Genomic DNA, 20,594 nt, shown 5'->3' with positions numbered 1-20,594 from the left:
GTTCCCTTTTCTCCACACCCTCTCCAGCATTTATTGTTTCTAGATTTTTTGATGATGGCCATTCTGACCAGTGTGAGATGATATCTCATTGTAGTTTTGATTTGCATTTCTCTAATGATTAATGATGTTGAGCATCCTTTCATGTGTTTGTTGGCAATCTGTATATCTTCTTTGGAGAAATGTCTATTTAGGTCTTCTGCCCATTTTTGGATTGGGTTGTTTGTTTTTTTTTATATTGAGCTGCATGAGCTGCTTGTAAACTTTAGAGATTAATCTTTTGTCAGTTGCTTCATTTGCAAGTATCTTCTCCCATTGTGAGGGTTGTCTTTTCATGTTGTTTATAGTTTCCTTTGCTCTGCAAAAGCTTTTAAGTTTCATTAGGTCCCATTTGTTTATTTTTGTTTTTATTTCCATTTCTGTAGGAGGTGGATCAAAAAGGATCTTGCTGTGATTTATGTCATAGAGTGTTCTGCCTATGTTTTCCTCTAAGAGTTTGATAGTGTCTTTTTTAATCTAATTACAACATTACAGACATTTTAATGTATCATATTTGAAAAAATAATTGAAATTGCAAATGTTGGATTTTTTTCCTTAAAGTTATAAGTTATAATACAATACTCAGGAACGGTTTAAATACTATTCTTAAGTCTACTTTCCTGCCATGCTTTGCATTGGACATCTATATTATTTAGTAAAAAATAGCAATATTCTGGAATTCAGGAAACCTGATAATAGGTAGAGTGTGTATTAGTAAGGATAACTTTTATACTGTGTTAGTTGATAGATTGCTATTTACTGAATTTTGTACTCTAAATATTTCTAGACTAGGCAATTCAGTTGATCCTCTTGGGATAGATTTCAAAGATATATTTTGCAGGTACAGTTAAATAAATATTGCAAAGTTTGATTCAGAAACTGATTTGCCACTAAAGCAGCTATATGTGACCCAACTTTTTTTTTCTTTTTAGCAAAACTTGAGAGAGCAGTGTAGTATAACTAACAATGAAACCAAAATCCTGTAGTCAAATCAGGCTTTCACTGTTAGGCATGAGGTGGGCGTTCTGAAAGATATCTGCTGAATATTTAGTAATAAGAAGTCTTGCTACACTGTAGTATATAGACTATATGATTTGTTGAAAAGCAGTAGGAAAGGAGCCATATTCAGTCATTTGGATAGAGGTACAACATATATCGTAGTTTTAGCACATGAAGGGAAATGGAATTGCTTCTAGTTTAAGGTCATGTACAAGTGGATTTTCTACAGAGTGAGGATTTGAGGGGAACTGAAAGAGGATATTGAAAATGGTTAATAAAATAATAATGTACATTTAAGCTCTTATAAAATGATGAAAAATAATCTAGATATTGAATTTTAAGGTATTGATTTTATATCGTTTTGAAACATCCCACTGTATGCATAGCATGTACTTAATATTTGTTTACTGTTAAGTTTATGAAATCCCCAGCTGTTCATGATTTTGTATTAGATATTTTTCCAAAGGTAATCCAAAAGGATAAACAATGTATAAAAGGAAAAGTTTGAGGGCAGATGAGTTTTTTTTTTTTTTTAAGTCTAAAGTTAATTGTATTATAAGAAAGAACCTTTTTCTTTTAATACAATGAGATATCACTTCACACCATGTGAAGTCGATGGCCTTAAAAATAAAAAAAGGAAAATAACAGATATTGACGAGGATGTGGAGAAATTAGGACCCTCATACTTTACTGGTGGGAATGAAGTGGTGCAGCTGCTGTGGGGAACAGTTTGGTGGTTCCTTAAATGATTAAACGTATACTGACCATATGAACCGACAATTCCACTCCTAGATACATACTTCAAAGAATTGAAAAGAAGTAATCAAACAAAAACTTGTATATAAATGTTCATAGCAGCATCATTTTCAAGTGTTAAAAGGTGGAAACAATCCAAATGTTCATCAACAGATGAATGGATGAAAAAAAATGTGGTGTATTCGCACAATGGAATATTATTCAGCCATAAAAAGGAAGGAGGTACTGATACATGGTACAACACATGGGTGAACCTTGAAAACATTATGCTAAATAAAAGAAGCCAGACAGAAAAAGGCCACATATTGTATCCTTCGTTTATATAAAATATCCAGAATAGGGAAATCTGTAGAGACAGAAAGCAGGTTGGTAGTTTTACCAGGTGCTTTAGTGACTGCTTAATGGGTATGGGGTTTCTCTTTGGAGTGATTAAAAAGTTCTGGAACTAAATAGTGGCGATGGTTGCACAACATTGCGATGCACTTAATGCCACTAAATGGTACACCTTGAAATGGTTAAAATAGTGCATTTTGTACTGTGTATTCACATTAAGGCATGTTTTGAAAAAAAGAGGAAGAATCTGCTTTTGTTTTAGAGTGTATACATTTTAAGAAATTTTGGGAGAGCTGCTATAATAAATGAGTTTTTGTATCCAGGGCTCTCTTTCTAGTGCTCATTGTTTTTCCACATTCATGCAAGGTCAGGTTATTTCAATGTTTCCCAGAGTGTGGTATTCAAAATTATTTTAGGTGATGTGGATATTATTGCTTAAAATGAGGATAAGAAAAAATGAGCAGATCTAGAGAAAAATATGTAGTAGATAATAACATAGGTGAGAAGTAAATAGGCAAAGTTCATGATGATGTTATTCACATGAATGAAGTTTCAGAAATGCTGGGTAATCTCAAATTCTGATATTTCTGGTGAGTTCAATTTAGATAATGACCGTCAAGTAAATCTTGTATGTCTATAGTTTATGAACTGGGGACTGGAAAAGGAGAATGGAAAAATGATTTTTAGTTTTAACTTTTTTGTCTGCTCTCTAGCAAAAACAGATCCTAAAAATGAAGAAGAAGAAAAGCGACGAATTGAGGCTCGGCGAGAGAAACAAAGGCGCAGAAGAGAAAAAAACAGTGAGAAATATGGAGATGGATACAGGTTTGTGCTTAGTAGAGTCTGAAAACTGGACTCATAAAGAAACTGTTTCTGGGGTTTGGGGGTGGAAAAATTGAGTAGATGGCCAAAAGGTGCAAACTTCCAATTATAAGATAAATAAGTTCTGGGGATATATTGTACAGCATGGTGACTATTGTTAACAATACTGTATATATATTTGAAGTTGCTACGAGAGTAGTCTTCAAAGTTCTCATCACAAGAAAAAAAATATAACTAGTGAAGTGTTGGATGTTAACTAAACTCATTGTGCTCATCATTTCACAATAGATATATGTATCAAATAATTATGTTGTGCATCTTAAACTTACACAATGTTATATGTCAATCTCAATAAAACTGGAAAAAAGTAAAAAAAGAAAAGATATTTTTTTAAAAGCTGTTATTATTGGTGTCTTAAGCTGCTGCTGTAGTTGTGTAGAGTTAGCCTGTGTTTGATTCCTGTCTCAAGGATATTGACAAATATATTCAATTTGCTACTCTCCACCTCTCCCACAACTATTTGGTTGTCAGGGTCTAAAAGAATGCTGTGTAATTGTCCTTGGGACCTTCAAGCCACTGACAATCACTCTACAGATTTTAAAACTGGAATTCCTGATTTTTGTACATGCACAAGCAATTATCTGGCCAAAAGAGATTGTGATATGTCATTAATTTTATGATACAGACTGATTTCAGAGATGCAATAAGGAAAAATATGTCTTAGAATCGATAAATTATTGTGTTTAAGTAAACAAAAACAAAAAAACCTGTTTCCTTGAAAAGGCACATATATCAATTCGGATGTGAAAAAATTCCTGAGAGTCAAATGAAAAGGTTTGATCAAAGATATATAGGAATGGGACGTCCCTGGTGGTGCAGTGGTTAAGAATCTGCCTGCCGGTGCAGGGGACACGGGTTCAAACCCTGGTCCGGGAAGATCTCACATGGTTTGGAGCAACTAGGCCCGTGCGCCACAACTACTGAGCCTGTGCTCTAGAGCCTGCGAGCCACGACTGCTGAGCCTGTGTGCCACGACTACGGAGCCCGCGTGCCACAACTACTGAAGCCCGCACGCCTAGAGCCCTGTGCTCTGCAACAAGAGAAGCCACCACAATGAGAAGCCCACGCACCGCAGTGAAGAGTAGCCCCTGCTTACCGCAACTAGAGAAAGCCCGCACGCGGCAACAAAGACCCAACAGAGCCAAAAAAAAAAAAAGATATATAGGAATGATTTTGAGTTTTTGATATTTACAGTCATCGCACAGTGGATTGGTTCTAGGACCACCACCCATCCTACCCGACCCCCACCCCCGCCCGACCCTCAAATAGCAAAATCTGAGGATGCTCAAACACCTCTATGAGGGTTTTCATCTTACTAAGATAAGAAAACTAAGGCCCAGAGAAGTTAAGTTGCCTGAGGTCACATAAGGGTGCTAGGAAATAAACCCAGCAGTAGATATTAGATCCTATACTCTTACTCAGGAAAGTAAATATAATAGTACTGTAAGGAATTAGTTGGAAAATGGAGACAAGAGGCAAAGAAACCAATTAGGAAAGTAGTGTCATAATTCGAGGAAAAGGAAGTAACAAGAATATATGAGGTAGGAATAATTAAATGGCAGAAAAAGGGAAAGTTCATTCTGGAGTGGCTCCTGAGCTTCTAAATGAGTGCATTTGTCCAGTCTAGGCTGATTAGTCATCCTGAAGTGATTTATAGAGGGCAAGGACTTTTGATCATCCAAGAGCTGTAACAGAGAGAATTATGGTTGTCTGATCTTCCACCTGGCTTTGTTGTCACTACTTTAGTGGTTTGGAAGCTTGAGGATGGAACAGAGTGTATAATAAGTAGTAGAACTTCGGAACTTGATACTGCTTGAAGTTTGCTCTGGCTTTCTAACTGATCTAGACTTGAAGTGGATAGTTTAGGATTAGATTAAGTAGATCCATTGATCCATCTTTCATACCCAGAAGCTCCAGTGTGGGCCAGCAATGCCAATTGGTATAATAACAGTGTCCAGACAGGCACTTAAGATACTATCTTTTTATGACTTAAGCTAAATTTAAATCAACCATTAAATGGAAGAGAGGAAATCATTTATGCTGGGAAAATTAATTTCATTGGTATAGTCTTATGAACTCTTTCTAAGTAAATAAGATAATATTTAAAGAAAAACATTTTTTTCCTTTACAGAATGGCATTCACATGTTCATTTTGTAAATTTCGAACATTTGAAGAAAAAGATATTGAACTGCATCTGGAAAGTTCTTCACACCAGGAAACATTAGATCATATTCAAAAACAAACCAAATTCGATAAAGTAGTTATGGAGTTTTTGCATGTAAGTAGCTGTTTTTGAAGTGAGAAGCACTTTATCTGACATTTGAATTTCTTATATTTTCATAGTTTCCCATCTTTCTCCCATTTTGTGTTTCTAAGAATTTAATTTACTATTCACTTAAAGAGTTGTTTTAAAATTAGCTCAGAAGTAGATGTGAATTCCTCTTCCATAGATTTTAGATTTGTTATTTGAGAGTACATTTTACATTTTTCACAGTAGTTTCTGGTAGAGGTGTCAGGAAAAAAATTCCTTTAACAGCTGTTTATTGATACAGAATCAGCTATCATCTATTAACAGTCTTCTGTGTACCTGGTGTTGTTCTGGGTACTTTTCTTCATATTTCATTTCAGCCTTATACTAACTCCTCTTTATCCTAAAAGATCATGCTCAGAGCAGTTCAGTGACTTTCAATAAATGGAAGTCTGAATTCAGAGCCAGAGAGCCTGGTGTTTGATTAGTGTCCTTTATATTATCAGAATGTGGTCATCAGTTCAACAGTTTTTCTTAAATACTTACGGAAGGTGGTGTTCAGGCACTGAAGACAAAGACACTCCCCTCAGTGAACTAACAATAATTGGAAATTGAACACACTCACACTTACACAGATGACACTATTAAGTGGAAGGCCCCAGAGTGATGGTGTAGGCAGAAGTGGCTTGGAGAAGGGGTGGATAGTTGGGGCCAGGGCTGGATCTGGCTTGCTAACTGTACATACAATTAATTTGGGCAAAAGAGATGGAGTTGTTAGAAGGTTAGAAGTACAGGGATCATTTACTCCTCTATATCCTTGCAGGATTGTGTACCTTAATTAAAATTTCCTTCTGTAATTTTGTTTAACTGGTTCCTAACTGTTATTTAGGACTTTAATAGTCACCTGTCCTGAGAAGATCTTTTGCCTTTTCAGCTGTCTTCGATCTCTCTCTCTGTGTGCCTAAAATACATCTTGAAAAGTAAATACTTTTTGTAGTTTCCTGGTACTTTATAGTAGTCTTTCCAACTAAATTGTAAGCTCCTTGAGAACATTTACTAGTTCTTATATAATAGATATTGTTATCTTCCATAGGCCAAGCGTGGTGTTAGGCCTATACTATGCGCTCACCGAAAACTTTTTGGCTTCTTTCTACTTTGTTTTCTAGGAATGTATGGTAAATAAATTCAAGAAAACATCTATTCGTAAGCAACAGACAAATAATCAAACAGAAGTAGTCAAAATAATTGAAAAAGATGTTATGGAAGGTAAGTATTTAAACAAATTGATTTAGAAATTTACATATATATTTTATATACCATAACCTATTTCAGTGTAAATGATGCCCATTAGAGCAGGGGTCCCCAACCCGTGGGCCATGGACCAGTACTGGTCTGTGTCCTGTTAGGAACCAGGCTGCATAGCAGGAGGTGAGCGGCGGGCGAGCGAGCAAAGTTTCATCTGTATTTATAGCCACTCGCCATCGGTTGCGTTATCGCTTGAGCTCCGCCTCCTGTCAGATCAGCGGCGGCATTAGATTTTCATAGGAGCTCAAACCCTACTGTGAACTGTGCATGTGAGGGATCTAGGTTGCACGCTCCTTATGGGAATCTAATGCCTGATGATCTGAGGGGGAGCTGAGGTGGTGATGCTAGTGCTGGGGAGCGGCTGCAAATACAGATTATCATTAGCAGAGAGGTTTGACTGCACAGAAACCATAATAAATCAATTGCTTGCAGACATATCAAAACCCTATCAGTGAGTGACAAGCGAAAACGAGCTCAGGGCTCCCACTGATTCTGCATTATGGTGAGTTATGTAATTATTTCATTATATATTACAATGTAATAGTAATAGAAATAAAGTGCACAATAAATGTATTACATGAAACATCCCGAAACCGTTCCACCCCCCCCACCCCATCCATGGAAAAATTGTCTTCCACAAAACCGGTCCCTGGTGCCAAAAAGGTTGGGGACCGCTGCAATAGAGTGGTATAGTACATAGTCATATGTGGTAGGCCTGAGTGGGTTATCAGAAATGGAATCCTTTGATTCCTGTTCTCATGCTTACAAATTTATCACTACCTGCCCTTACGTCTTTCACTTCATTTCCTTCATAGAGGAAAACTCAGCTTTGCCTCCACATGGAAGATACAGTTGTCCCTAGGTTCCGAGAGTGATTAGTTTCAGGACCTGCTGTGGGTACCAAAATCCGCAGATGCTCAAGTCCCATAGTTGGCTCTCCAGTGTCCATGGATGCAGAAACCATGGAAACAGAGGGCTGCCTGTACTTCTGTATGTCCTCTGTCTCTCTTATCCCTTCTCATAAGCCCCAAAGGAAAAGAAAAAAACATAGACACCTCTGAAACCTGCCTTTCTGTTTAAACAACCACACTTCTTCAAGCATTGTCCATACTGGTCTGTCTTTTTTCATTCTCATTTATTACTTTACCCACAGCAGACAAGTTTCTGCTACGATTAGTCTACTGAAACTGCTATGACAGAGGTTACCAACACCAACTTCAGTATGTTCTTTTGAATCATTATCTTTCTTCTGCAACATTTTCCACTGATAACTGTATTCTTTGTGAATCTGTTTCCTCCCTTGGTTTCTGTGGTATCTCAGTGCCCTGATGTTTTCTTTATTCTCTTGTCATTTTTATTCTTTGTGCTTTTCCTTCTCTACTAAGCTTTTGGAAGTTGGTATTTTTCAGTATTGTCAGTCCCATTATCATCTCTCTTTATATATCTTCCTGATGAATTAATTTACATACAGAGTTTAAATCATCATCTATATGTTGATTACTTATAGACCTATATCTTTAGCACAGATCTCTTCTAACTCCAATCTCCTACATCCAGCTGCCTACTGATATCTCTCTTTAGCAGTCTCACAAAGTGAACATATCCAAAAAATTTATCCTCCCCTTGAGCGTCCTCCATCCCAAAAAGAAAACAAAACAAAAACTTAACAAATATCTTCTCATTTATCTTGGAAAGTGGCCCCATCATCAAAACCAGAACTTCGAAGTTAATCTTAGTACTCACCTTTACTATGTCTGTAGCATTGTGTTCTGTCGGTTCTATCTTTTAAATATGTACCAAGTCTGTTTCTTTACTTTCTCTTTAAATATTGAAATTTGTTCAAAGCTTTATCTGTTCTCTTGGCAGTTACAGTATTTTTCTAACCAGTTTCCTTACTTTTAGTCTTTCTTATCTTTAATTTTACTACATGATTTTATTCAAGAATTTTCAGTGGCTTCCCTATCCTCCACAGAATAAAGTTCAGATTCCTAGACATGGCACACAAAGCTGTTCATGATCTAGGCCCTGCTGTTTTTCCCTGTCGTCTCTTCTTTATAGTCTGTGCCCCAGCCATATTGAATTACTTGTAATTCCCGGAAAGTGCCATTTTCTCTTATATCCTTCCCTTGCATAGACAGTTGTCTTTATGTATCTGACGGAGATTGGTGCTAGGACTTCCCTGCAGATAACAAAATCCGTGATGCTCAAGTCCCTTATATAAAATGGGTGTAGTATTTGCATATAAACTATGCATGTCCTCTTATATACTTTAAATAATCTCTGGATTACTTATGATACTTAATACAGTATAAATGCTGTGTAAATGTCAGCATGGAATTCTGCTTTTTGGAACTTTTTGGAATTTTTTAAAAAAATATTTTCTGCCTTTAAAAAATACATATATATATTTAACATCTTTATTGGAGTATTAAATATTTTCTATTTAAAAAATTCAGCCATGGTTGGTTGAATAAGTAGATGTGCAACCGGCAGATACAGATGGTCACAGTATTAGTACCTTAAAATGTTACTTCAAGAATGAAATATAGGGCTTCCCTGGTGGCGCAGTGGTTGCGCGTCCGCCTGCCGGTGCAGGGGAACCGGGTTCGTGCCCCGGTCTGGGAGGATCCCGCATGCCGCGGAGCGGCTGGGCCCGTGGGCCATGGCCTCTGGGCCGATGGTCACAGTATTAGTACCTTAAAATGTTACTTCAAGAATGAAATATAAGATCATGGGGATCTTTTTATTTAATTGAAGCTACATGTTGTCTACTGTTTTCTTAATCGAATGTCATGATAAGTTCAGTTCCCCAAAGGAAGAGCCAAGTCAATTTTTTCAACATAAAAAAATACATGGTTCTTTAAAAGTGATATAATTCCAAGGAAACTGGTGTGTTCCCAACAGTTTTTCATGTGCAGCGTTTAAAGAAAATTCCTGTGAATATAACTTATTAATTTAACATATTTACTGAGGTCCTATTATGTGTCAGGCACTGTTGCTAAGAGCCAAACATACAGTGATAGGCCAGGGAGCCAAAGCTGCTACTCTCTATTGGGATGTGCAGAAATCAACAAATAAAATAGTTGTTAAAAACATATAAAGTAGCCTTCACCTGTAATACACCTCAGTCACCATTTTTAAGATCTAACATATGTTTTTGTTCCTTATGAATACAATTTTGACATATTTTTCCGATCCCTACCCACCCACATTCATAAGCGTGGAAATTCTTATTTTACTAGAAAATCAACTTTTTTTTTTATATTATATTTTTTGGGGTTGGACTTAGAGACCTCAGAGCATCAGTGTATAGCATGATTAGGAAATATAATGTAATTATACTTTATAATTTTAATCTTTTATCCATATAGTTTTTAATCTATATATGCAGATGTATGAGATACGGCGAAGAACTCTACCTATATACTCTGATCCTTTTTTTGGAATAAGGGGTATAAATAATCATGGAAATGAAATAGTGAAAACTTGATTTGTCAGAAGTATGTGAATCATTACTTTTCTTATTAATAGTTGCATTTCTTTTGTAGGTGTTACTGCAGATGATCACATGATGAAAGTAGAGACTGTTCACTGCAGTGCTTGCAGTGTGTATATCCCTGCTTTACATAGCTCAGTTCAGCAGCACTTAAAATCTCCTGATCATATCAAAGGGAAGCAGGCAAGTTTTAATTTGTCTTAATGAAGTCATTGAATTATTCATTAATCCCTTATTGCCCTTTAAAGGCTGTTGTTTCACACCTACCTACTTGTGTACAATCCAGTTAATCTCATGAGTGAATTACTGTAAAGATACTTAGTGTAATATAGTGGTTAAGTGTAGTAATTTGGGCTCTGGAGCAAGACTTCTCTGTTTGAATCCTGGTTCAGTACATACATGTGTTAAGCAAGTAATAAACTTTTCTTTGTGTAAGTTTCCTTATCTATAAAATGAGGATGGATAATCACTCTTCTCTTATGTGACTGATTAAGGATTAGGTTAGTTAAAATATAAAAGGCACTTAAAGTACTGCCTGGCACATAGTAAGCATTCAGGAAATCATAGCTGTTGTTGAACGGTTCTTTTTACTGTTAACATTTTTTAAACATGGTACAAAATGATTTTATGAGTGTGTGTTTGTGTATTTTAGAGCAAAAAAGAAAGACTTGATTATAGCATACATTTTGATGACTGGGAAAAATAAATTTAAAAAGTAGAATTACCAGTTACTATGTATTGTTATGTTTTTAGTAGAATTTACTCAAAAATTCTAGGAAAAATTTACTGTTTTCTTCTTGATTAGTATATTTCTGTTTCTGTGTTTTATTTAGTCAGATTTATTTCAAATAAAAATATTTACTTTGTGAGAAATTAGTTTGTTTGAAAAGCAAATTTTAAAATTCAAATATTAAAGACTTAAGTTTTAAATAGAGAATTCCTGAGTCTTATTCATATTTTGTATTGACGTGAACCTCATTTAACTCATATTTTTTTAGCCACTTTGAGCACGTACAATCTTTTTTTAAATCTTTGTCCTTTCTCTTTTTTTGATATTCCCTTGACACCTTTTTGGCAATTAGACATTCCATTTTATTACCTTTCCTCCTTTATATAATACATTCTTGTTCTATTTACAGCCCAGAGAAAGACTAATTACTCTAGCAGTATGGAAAATTAGTCTTTCTTTTTTTGGTAGCGTGAAAATGAATAGTTGGAGTAGCTGGGGCTGGGGGAGTTGGATGTAGCCGTGAAAAGGAGAGAAATCAACTGTTTAGTAGACCCAGACTTAGAGTGTTTAGTGACTAAGTGTTTTTTGCTGAAGTTGATTGGCTTTTTGAATCTTCATTGTTTTAATTCATAGATGATTTAGATTGTGGTCACAGTAGCTGTTGTTGCTTTATAGCTTAATTTGCCAGAAAATAAGTCATTTAATTCTAAGGATTCGAGCATGCAGTCATTTTAATTAAGGAAATATTTTTCATGGCATCGTTTTCAAGTATCTCAGTGTGTTCTGTTTTTCATAGGCTTATAAGGAACAAATAAAAAGAGAGAGTGTCTTGACTGCTACAAGCATTTTAAATAATCCAATAGTGAAGGCGCGATATGAACGTTTTATTAAGGTAAGGTTTTAGTGCAAGAACTTTAGGTTATATTGTAGTATTGTAATAGTTAAATGATGATATGATAACTCTTTGTGATATTTAATGTAGTACAAAATGAGAATTTTACTTAATATTGTACACATAGGTAAAAAAATACCTTTTTTCCTAATTATTGGGATTTGTTGGGGGAGGGAGCAATAAGCCATTCCTTTCTCATCGCCTTTCTAGCTCTGGGTCATTTGAGAGATACACAGGAGTCTGATAGAAGACCCAAATGTCAGACCCAATATCATCCTTGATTTTTAAAAAAAAGAGTGACTTGGTGGATATGTCTTAGATAGTCTAGTATTTCACTCCTAGACAGACTCACCTCCTCCCAACTTCTGTTACTGGTTCAGCTGGACAGCAACGGGGTTCTCCTAGTCTATCACATGGCATAGAACAGAGTAGAAAGTACCCTTTCTGTTGCTAAGAAGATGCAAAAGAGGGTCTTGATGCCCAACTCAATCCCTTCTTTCCCCTCTTTTGGGTCTTCCTAGCAAAGAGAAATTCCAAAGAGGAATGATGTATCCAATTTGTATTTCTTTTTCTAAGCATACCAGTTAGATAAGTCATTCCTCTTCCTTGGATAAAAGTTGGAGGGGAAGTAGGAAGATCAGATATGTTGCTTCAGAAAAAAGCTCCCTCATAGAATCAGGAGGCCAGGAGGAAAGAGGTTTGCTTCTAATGTTAGGAAACTCAGAGGTGAACAGTTAGGTATACCTGGCCTACTGCTTCTCAGGATTTTTGCCATATATTATTCCAGTAATCCTTCTTTATATGTTATGAGCACTTATTGTATAAATAAGAAACTTATTATTATTCCGGAAATTAATAGAAATTTTTAAAGGTTCGTTTTTGAGTCTTTATAAAATAATACCTCATTTAAAATCATCCTGCACTGAAGTGAGCCTGTTATGTTGAAGATTTACAAAAGTGTTATTTACATTAGTAACTAAATATTTTATAAATTAGAGAAGTTTTGTTTATTTTGGCTGTTGTGATTAATAGGTACTATTTGATCATTAAATTGTTATATATGTATATCTAATATAAATATGTATATTTAGTGATCATTAAATTATTCCTCAACCACATGACTTCCAAGCTGAATAAATCTCAGTTCTTTCAGCTTGTTCCTGAGGGCCCTATTTTCTGATTTGTCCTATTTGGCACTGTTTACTGCACTCTTGACACCACTTTTAAAAAGTGGATGCAGCCCTAATTGAAATCCAATTTTGTGGGAGATATGGCATCAGAAAGATTAAAGCACCTTAGCTAAATTAGGAAATATTAAATTTTTTATCCTTGCTGTATCACAAACTTTTGAGAAGTTAATGGTTTCTATTGATGTATGAAAGTAATATTTAATGGGAGAAGAATACAAATTAGAATTTCTATGTAGGGTTTTCAAGCTACACTTTAGAGTCACTTCATGGAATGGGAGACATCACTAAGTGGGAGTGTCTTGCTTATGTGCATCTTGTGGAGAAAGTACCTGAACTGAGGAGAACTCTTCTAGAACCTTGTTACTCCATATGATCCAAGGATCCAGCAGTATTGACATCACCTGGGAGCTCATTAGAAATACAGTTTCAGTTCATATCGGGCCTGTTGAATAAGAATCTTCATTTTAACAAGATCCCAGTTGATTTATATACATGTTAAAATTCAAGAAGCACTGGTGTCACATGACTCAGTGATGTCCTTTGTCCAGCATTTTTTGTCCAACATTCCTGTCTGCTCTGTTCCCTGCAGTCTGCTCTGTTTCTAGCTGTTCTAGATGTCTGCAGAACATCTTCTGCTCATAATCATCTCTGGTCATGGCTTTGAAACACTTTCATCTTTAAGTGCTCTCAGAATGACAAAATACCTTTTTTAATCTTTGCCCCGTGAAATAATCAGTTCATCAATTTCTCCCACTTCTCCAGCTGTATCATCTTGTTCTGCCTTCACTCCCTGGCCTGGACACTCATGGTTAGCCCTTACGACAATGCAGTGCTGCCATTCTAAAATTCTTTACTTAATTGTTCTACCACTTACCAGTACTTAACTCTGCCATCTATGGTTAGCTTTACTAACTGTCTTTCCTGCTAAAAATATCATGAAATTATGGCAGTACTATGTTTGCCAGATTTTCACTGCAACTCACAATAATTTTACTTATTATCAATCAATGTAACGTGCTTCCCGTAGTGACTATTTCAAACTTTGCACTCTTCACTTACCGGATTTCATTCTTACTCCCTTCACTTACCATATTCTTATCTCTTCTCTTGCTTTAGGGAGGTTGGACCGTTAGATGTGAGCTCTATAACTTTTCTCCTTTTTACTTTAGAATTATGTATCTTTTTTATCACCCTTATTGTCTGTGAAGGAAAACACTTTTTTTGCCCTTCCTCTGTGTTCTTGTTTTATCAGTTATCTCTCTCCTTACTTTCATCTGATTTGTTTTCCTGTTTATTATTTTACTCTTCTTCCCCAAAGAGACATGCTTATGAGTTCCCTAAACTAAAAATGACTTAACTTTTCCTAGACTCTAGCCCTTCTTACCTTATTATCTCTTTTCTTACTATCATATTTGAAAAGGTAATTAACCTGCATTGTGCTCTTTGCTTCCTATATATTATTCACTCTTTAATCTAGTATTTCCCAATTGGAGATGTGTGATTAGAATTCCCTGTGAAGCTAAAATCAAATAAAAAAGCTACCCAGGCCCCTTATAAAAGACCTTCTGAATTAGGGTTTCTCAAGCTTCTCTGATAAAGATCTCCCTAAATCTTTCTTAAATATGCAGATTACCAGACTTCTTTCCTGGACACTTTTATTCAGAAAGTTTAGGTCTGAAACTAATTCAGGAATTTGTGCTTTTAGCAAGAGCTCCAGTGCTTGATTAAATTAAAATATTGGAGTATGGGGTCTGGGCCTGTGTGTTTTGAGAGCTTAGGAGGAAATTGTGCAGATTCATTCTTGGGCAGTCATTGCTGTCCAACTTCCATTTACATCATACTTTTGAAACTCTTCTTTCTAAGATTACCAGTGACTTAATTTAATTTTCAGATAAAAAATTTTAACGTTTATTATTTTAAACATACAAAAGTAAAGGGAATAGTATAATAAATCCTTTAAGTACCCTTACTCAGTTTAATATTTGTCAGCTTTAGTGAACTTTTTCTGTTCTTTTCTGTTACCTGTTTGTATCATTTGACACTGTTGATCTGTTGATTTATTCTTGAAACTTTGTTTTGCCAGATGATATTTTACTATCCTGGGTTTCTTCCTGCACTGAGTATTCCTTTTCTAACTTCTGTCCCCATGTACAAGACTTTTCCATAGGTTTTATTCTCAGCCCTTTTTTTCTACTTACTTCCTCAGCCCTACCCTGGGGTTTCCTATTTAAGACCTGGATTCACTGTTCACTCTGTGCAGGCAATTCACAAATCTAAATATCTTATTTTGAAGTCTCTTCTCTTTTTTAGTTGCAAATTTATAGTTGCCTATTGGACATTTAGACATCTTAAATTCCAATTATATATAGCATATACCTGCTTCTCTTTCCCCATCTTAATTTATCCATTATGTTAATGGTGTCACTACATCTTTTACCCTTTCCTTTCCTGGGCTATTAGAGTAGCCCCCTCACTAGTATTTCTTCTCTTGCTACTTCCATTCATCCTGCATCTTCCTACCTGGGATATCTTAAAGTGTAGTACCATCTTATACTTTCCTGCTTTAAAAACCTTCATTGCCTCTTCATGTCTTACATCATTCATATAGCCTTCTAATATGCTCCAATTTATGAGACCTCATCCAGATACATAATTTAAGTATTTAAATAAATTAAAATATTAATATTGTATCTGTGAACGTTTAGTGAATTAAAGAGGTCTATTTTTTAAAGTAAAAGTAAGTCATGATACCTAATACGTTTCTGATTTTCATTTGAATTTTGTAAAGAGAACTTGCAACAGTAGTGCATTGAATATTGATGTAATTAAGTAGAACGTAAATCTTCATCTGCTTTGTTTTATGGAGTGTAAAGTAATGACTTCAGGAATTTATATACCCACATTGGTATGAAATAAGCACTCAACAAATATTAAATGAATTTGTTATAAGTTGAAATTAAAAGTTTCAAATAGTGTTTATTTTTAATGGTATAGCAAATAAAAATTTCACTGATAAAAAATGAATGTGCTGACTTTAAAAGCTATTGTTTTTCATGTTTTTAGGGTGAGAATCCCTTTGAAATTCAAGATCATTCTCAAGATCAGCAAATAGAAGGAGATGAGGAGGAGGAGGAAAAGATTGACGAACCTATTGAAGAAGAGGAGGAGGAAGAGGAGGAAGAAGAAGAGGAAGTGGGGGAAGTAGAGGAAGTAGAAGAAGTGGAGGAAGTAGAGGAAGTGGGAGAAGGTGGAGGAGTAGAAGGAGTGGGGGACACAGAGGAAGGAGGGGACATAGAGGGAGAGGGGGAAGTAGGGGCAGTGGAGGAAGGAGAGGGAGAAGGAGAGGGAGTAGGGGAAGTAGAGGAAGAAGAAGCAAAGGAAGAGCCTGTCAGCTTCCCCGTTGACCAACCAGAAGAAAGTTAAATATAAGGTATTAGTTTTAAAAGAAGCTTTAAATTTCTGTCCCAATGTGGAAAAGGGTAAGAATATCAGTAGTTTAAAATGAGAGTTAACACCCATGTTGCATGCATTCCACAGATTACAATTTGTTTTATATAATTTCTAAATGTTTGGCATTTGTTTAATAAAATGAAGGTAAGACTATTTTAGTTTAGTTTTTATAGCTACCTAACTTAGATTCAATGAATTGTTTGTATAATTTTTAAGCTTAATTTTTATTACTTTATTGGTGTTGAGGATAACAGATGTGTGTTGTTAGTATATCTATTCTAATCATTTGAACTTAAATGCTGCTCTTGGGAGTATATATTCAAGTGTGCATTAATGTTTTGAATACTTACCCTAGAAGAGATAAATTGGGCAAGTATTTTGTGCTCTGTGTATTTTTTTACTGCATTGGACATTGAATATAGTAATTTGCGTTAAGATACGCTTAAAGCCTTTTTGTGACCATGTTTCCCTTTGTAGCAATAAAATTGTTTTTTACAAAAACTCTCCCTGGATTAGCAATTTAAAATGAAACAGAATTCATGAATTAAATGAGTATGTAAAATCAGGATTTGCCTTAATGTATGAGTCCAGCTTATAAGTGTTTTAAGATAATTGGAAGACTTGAATTAAAAAAATTTACTTCACCTTTTTTTAAGTATGATTAAAATATTTTAAAACATGTTTCATATAGAAGTCAGTCTGTAACTGACCTTTTTATATTTGTTTTAATTCATTCCTTTTCTCTTTGCCTGTGTCAGATCTTGAAATCCTCTTGGAAATACATTTGAATACAAATAATTTTTCATAGTTAAATTAGTTCTTTTGTCATACCTGTTTTTGGCTGAAGAACCAAGAAGCAAACTATCAGTTTTTTAAAAAGAATTATTTCTCTCTTGAAACTCTCTCTCCTTTTTATAGCTTATATGCTTCATACTTAAAAGAGAAAATGAGATTGATAGATTATCTATTTTCAAATGACCATCTATGTCACTAAAAAAAGTAGTGCTCTTAGTTGAATCTTTAGTCTGATCTCTTTTGAGAGGGGGACTCTTCCAGTGAAATTATCTTCTCAAAATTTTGAGGCATTGAATGGATGAACATATGGGTATATTAAGTAATTTTAAGGCATTAAGGGGATGAATGTATGGGCATTTGTAGAATTTCACAGATAATTTCTCTTTTTGCATACAACAAAGCTTTTAAAAGATTTTTGAGGTCAATTTGGGTTTATTGTTGTGGGCTAGATTTGCTTATCTTTAAGCTGGGAAAGTCCAATAGACATTTATATCCGCTTGTAGGGATTTGGAGCCAAGTAAGAGAAATTTAGTTGAAAACTGGGAGAAATTTGGATCCTATCTAGGAGTCTGTATTTACTTAAATAGGCTGCAGAGAGCCTTTGTGCTCAGGAGTTCAGATTTTAAAGCTAATAGGACTTGATGGACCTTCCTGTTTTCTCTTTTATTTTAAAATTTGGGGGAAGGGCTAAGGTAAAAGGAGAATAGATCCCTTTGAGATTAGAATTGCAGGCGGCCTTCTGTATCCCCAGGTTCCACATCCCCAGATTCAACCAACTGCAGATCGAAAATATTCGGGAAAAAAAAATTTCAGAAACTTCCTAAAAGCAAAACTTGAATTTGCCAAGCACTGGCAACAATTTACATAGCATTTATATTTTATATAGCACTCACATTGTAATTAGGCATTATAAGTAATCTAGAGATGATTTAAAGTGTAGGGAAGGATGTGCGTAGGTTATATGCAAATACTGTGTCCATTTTATATAACGGACTTGAGCATGTGTGGATTTTGGTATCTGTGTGGGTCATAGAACCAGTCCCCTGCAGATACTGAGGGATGACTGTATTGGGTTATTTTGGAACTAGTAGAGTGCTTTAAGAAAAAAATGTGTCCCAAGTAATTTGATTGATATGTGAAACTTTTGGAATTCTGTATAACAAGAATCTGTGTAACAACTTCTAAGTAAATGTTTTAGAATGAGAGATAAAGAATAAGTATTAATTTTTGTCGGAAATGTAAAAACCTTTATTCAGATTAGCTTATTTGCAGGGTATTAATAAAGTATTTTGTTATTGTACTTTATTCGGAGATTTAAATTTCATATATCTTATCAGATAATTTGTAGATGGGCTGTTTAGTTTGCCGGCAGACTAATTTTTGTGATCCTTAGTGTTTATATTTTCAATATTTTTGTGATAAGGATTTATGTAATATCTATAATACCCTTTCAACTTCTCTTACCCAAGTATTATTTGTTTTCTTTATGAAAAGGCTAAACATGTAGTTCTAACAACCAAAGAAATTTATATGCAACACAGTTGTTAAAGCCAGAAGCCTAGGGACTATCCTATAGTCTTCTCTTTTTATCACTGTCTACCTCCAATCTATAAGAAAGTCTATGTTTTCTACTTCCAGAACTTATCTTCCCACTCTTCTACCTCTGCTGCTACCAACCCCAGTTCAAGTCACCATCATCTCTTTCCTGAACTATTGAAATAGCTTATTAACTAATCTTGCTTCCACTCTTACCCTGCTAGGATTCAGTTTTCCACACAGAAGTATAGTCTTTTTAAAATGTTAATTCAGATGTTAGTCTCCTGGGGGTTTTTTTTGGTACCCGTACAGTCAGTCCAAACTCCTTATCATGGCATTCAGTCCTGGTTTAGCTTTCTGACTTAATATCATGTCATTTTTCCCACCTAGCTACGATGGCTTTTTGCTAGTTTTTAATGAAACTCTTGCCTGTCTCCAGACCTTTGCATTTTCTGTAACCTATAACTGTCAGCTTTCTTTAGCAGACTCTTCATCCTTTCTAACATTTATGGATACCATAAATGTTAGAAAAGGATTTCTGAGGAAAGAAGGATAGTAGTTCTTAGATTTTTGTAAAAGAGTTTGGGGCCATCTGTGCCCCAGATGTACTAGATCATATTCTTTGGTGATGGTATGTTTTTAACAAATATCCCAGGTGATTCTGATGGTAGTGGTCAGTGATTGCATTTGAGAATATTTATAGTGCCTTCAAACAAATTTAAGTGCCTGCAACTCTTATATCAAAGCAGGAGCTTTTGTCCTTTAATAAGATAAGTTTGGGAGAGACTCCATTATATTTTGCAAAAGCATTGGAATGACCTGTTACAGACTTCTGAGGAGTCAGAAAAGGGCCTTGGTTTTGTTCTTTCCCCTCTTATTAGATTATTTAATTCTTACAAGCATTTTGTAAAGTCATAGGAATAGTAGTTCTCCCATATAACAAACTTTCTCTTGTTTCATTCCCCTACTTGAAATCCTTCATTGGCTTTCATTACCAGTTAGTATAATATCCAGATCCTTTTAATGTGGCATCCGTGTTGTGTTTTGTTCCTTGTCTGCTTCTCCGGCCTTATATATCAGTCTTAACATATTTATATTAACTGCCTGTTCGCATAAACATTTTAATTTATGATCCTACTTCAGGAGACAGGAGTGGTTCTTAGAGTTGCCAAGATTTGACTACAACCTGACTATATAATAACATCTAGATATTATATTTGTATTTTATAATATCACTATTATAAAATATACTCATTTATCTTATATTTTATAGTAGTATAATATATATAATTATATAATATCCTTTCTAAGAATGAGATTGAGGTAAAAATAACAAAATATCTACAGAAATTTGTATCCCAAAAGTCACAGACATACATATAGATAAAAGAACTACAAAGGCAGTATTGGTAGTATTACATGTTAAAACATATTTGAGAATTCTATTTTTTTTATTTTATTTTTTTATTTTTTATTTTCTTTGGTACGCGGGCCTCTCACTGTTGTGGCCTCTCCCGTTGTGGAGCACAGGCTCCAGATGCGCAGGCTCAGCGGCCATGGCTCACGGGCCCAGCCACTCCACGGCATGTGGTATCCTCCCGGACTGGGGCACGAACCTGTGTCCCCTGCATCAGCAGGCAGACTCTCAACCACTGTGCCACCAGGGAAGCCCAAGAATTCTATTTTTAATTGACAAGATTGTTTTTACTATAGAGATAGATAGTATCAAGTTATCTTGTTATTAGACTTAAATTCTTTTAACATTTGCTTCACCTACAAAATTGTCTTTGTTTTGAATACAGACTTTTTTATATACGTAAAATATACATACCATAAAATTTACCACGTTAACCATTTTTTTTTTTTTGTGGTATGCGGGCCTTCCTCTGCTGTGGCCTCTCCCGTTGCGGAGCACAGGCTCCGGACGCGCAGGCTCAGCGGCCAT

The 20,594-nt window shown here is 35.2% G+C and overlaps 1 protein-coding gene across 6 annotated transcripts in view; it reads left to right on the top strand.

Annotated features, from left to right (window-relative positions):
- The window catches only part of ZNF326 (zinc finger protein 326), a 37,287-nt gene extending 18,869 nt beyond the window's left edge, over positions 1-18,418 (top strand). For all 6 annotated transcript variants that reach the window (XM_007113554.3, XM_007113555.4, XM_024119825.3 and 3 more), the window contains 6 exons: positions 2,838-2,949; positions 5,138-5,285; positions 6,422-6,521; positions 10,109-10,239; positions 11,583-11,678; positions 15,932-18,418. In XM_007113554.3, the coding sequence (XP_007113616.1) occupies positions 2,838-2,949; positions 5,138-5,285; positions 6,422-6,521; positions 10,109-10,239; positions 11,583-11,678; positions 15,932-16,291 (947 nt within the window). In that variant the 3' untranslated portion in view covers positions 16,292-18,418. The remainder of the gene's footprint in view (positions 1-2,837; positions 2,950-5,137; positions 5,286-6,421; positions 6,522-10,108; positions 10,240-11,582; positions 11,679-15,931) is intronic.
- The last annotated feature ends 2,176 nt before the right edge of the window (positions 18,419-20,594 follow it).

Source organism: Physeter macrocephalus, chromosome 4, assembly GCF_002837175.3.
Source record: "Physeter macrocephalus isolate SW-GA chromosome 4, ASM283717v5, whole genome shotgun sequence".
In the NCBI taxonomy this organism is placed as follows: Eukaryota; Metazoa; Chordata; class Mammalia; order Artiodactyla; family Physeteridae; genus Physeter; species Physeter macrocephalus.
The sequence above is the reverse complement of the archived record's forward strand: the minus strand, read 5'-3'. Positions and strand labels throughout refer to the sequence as shown.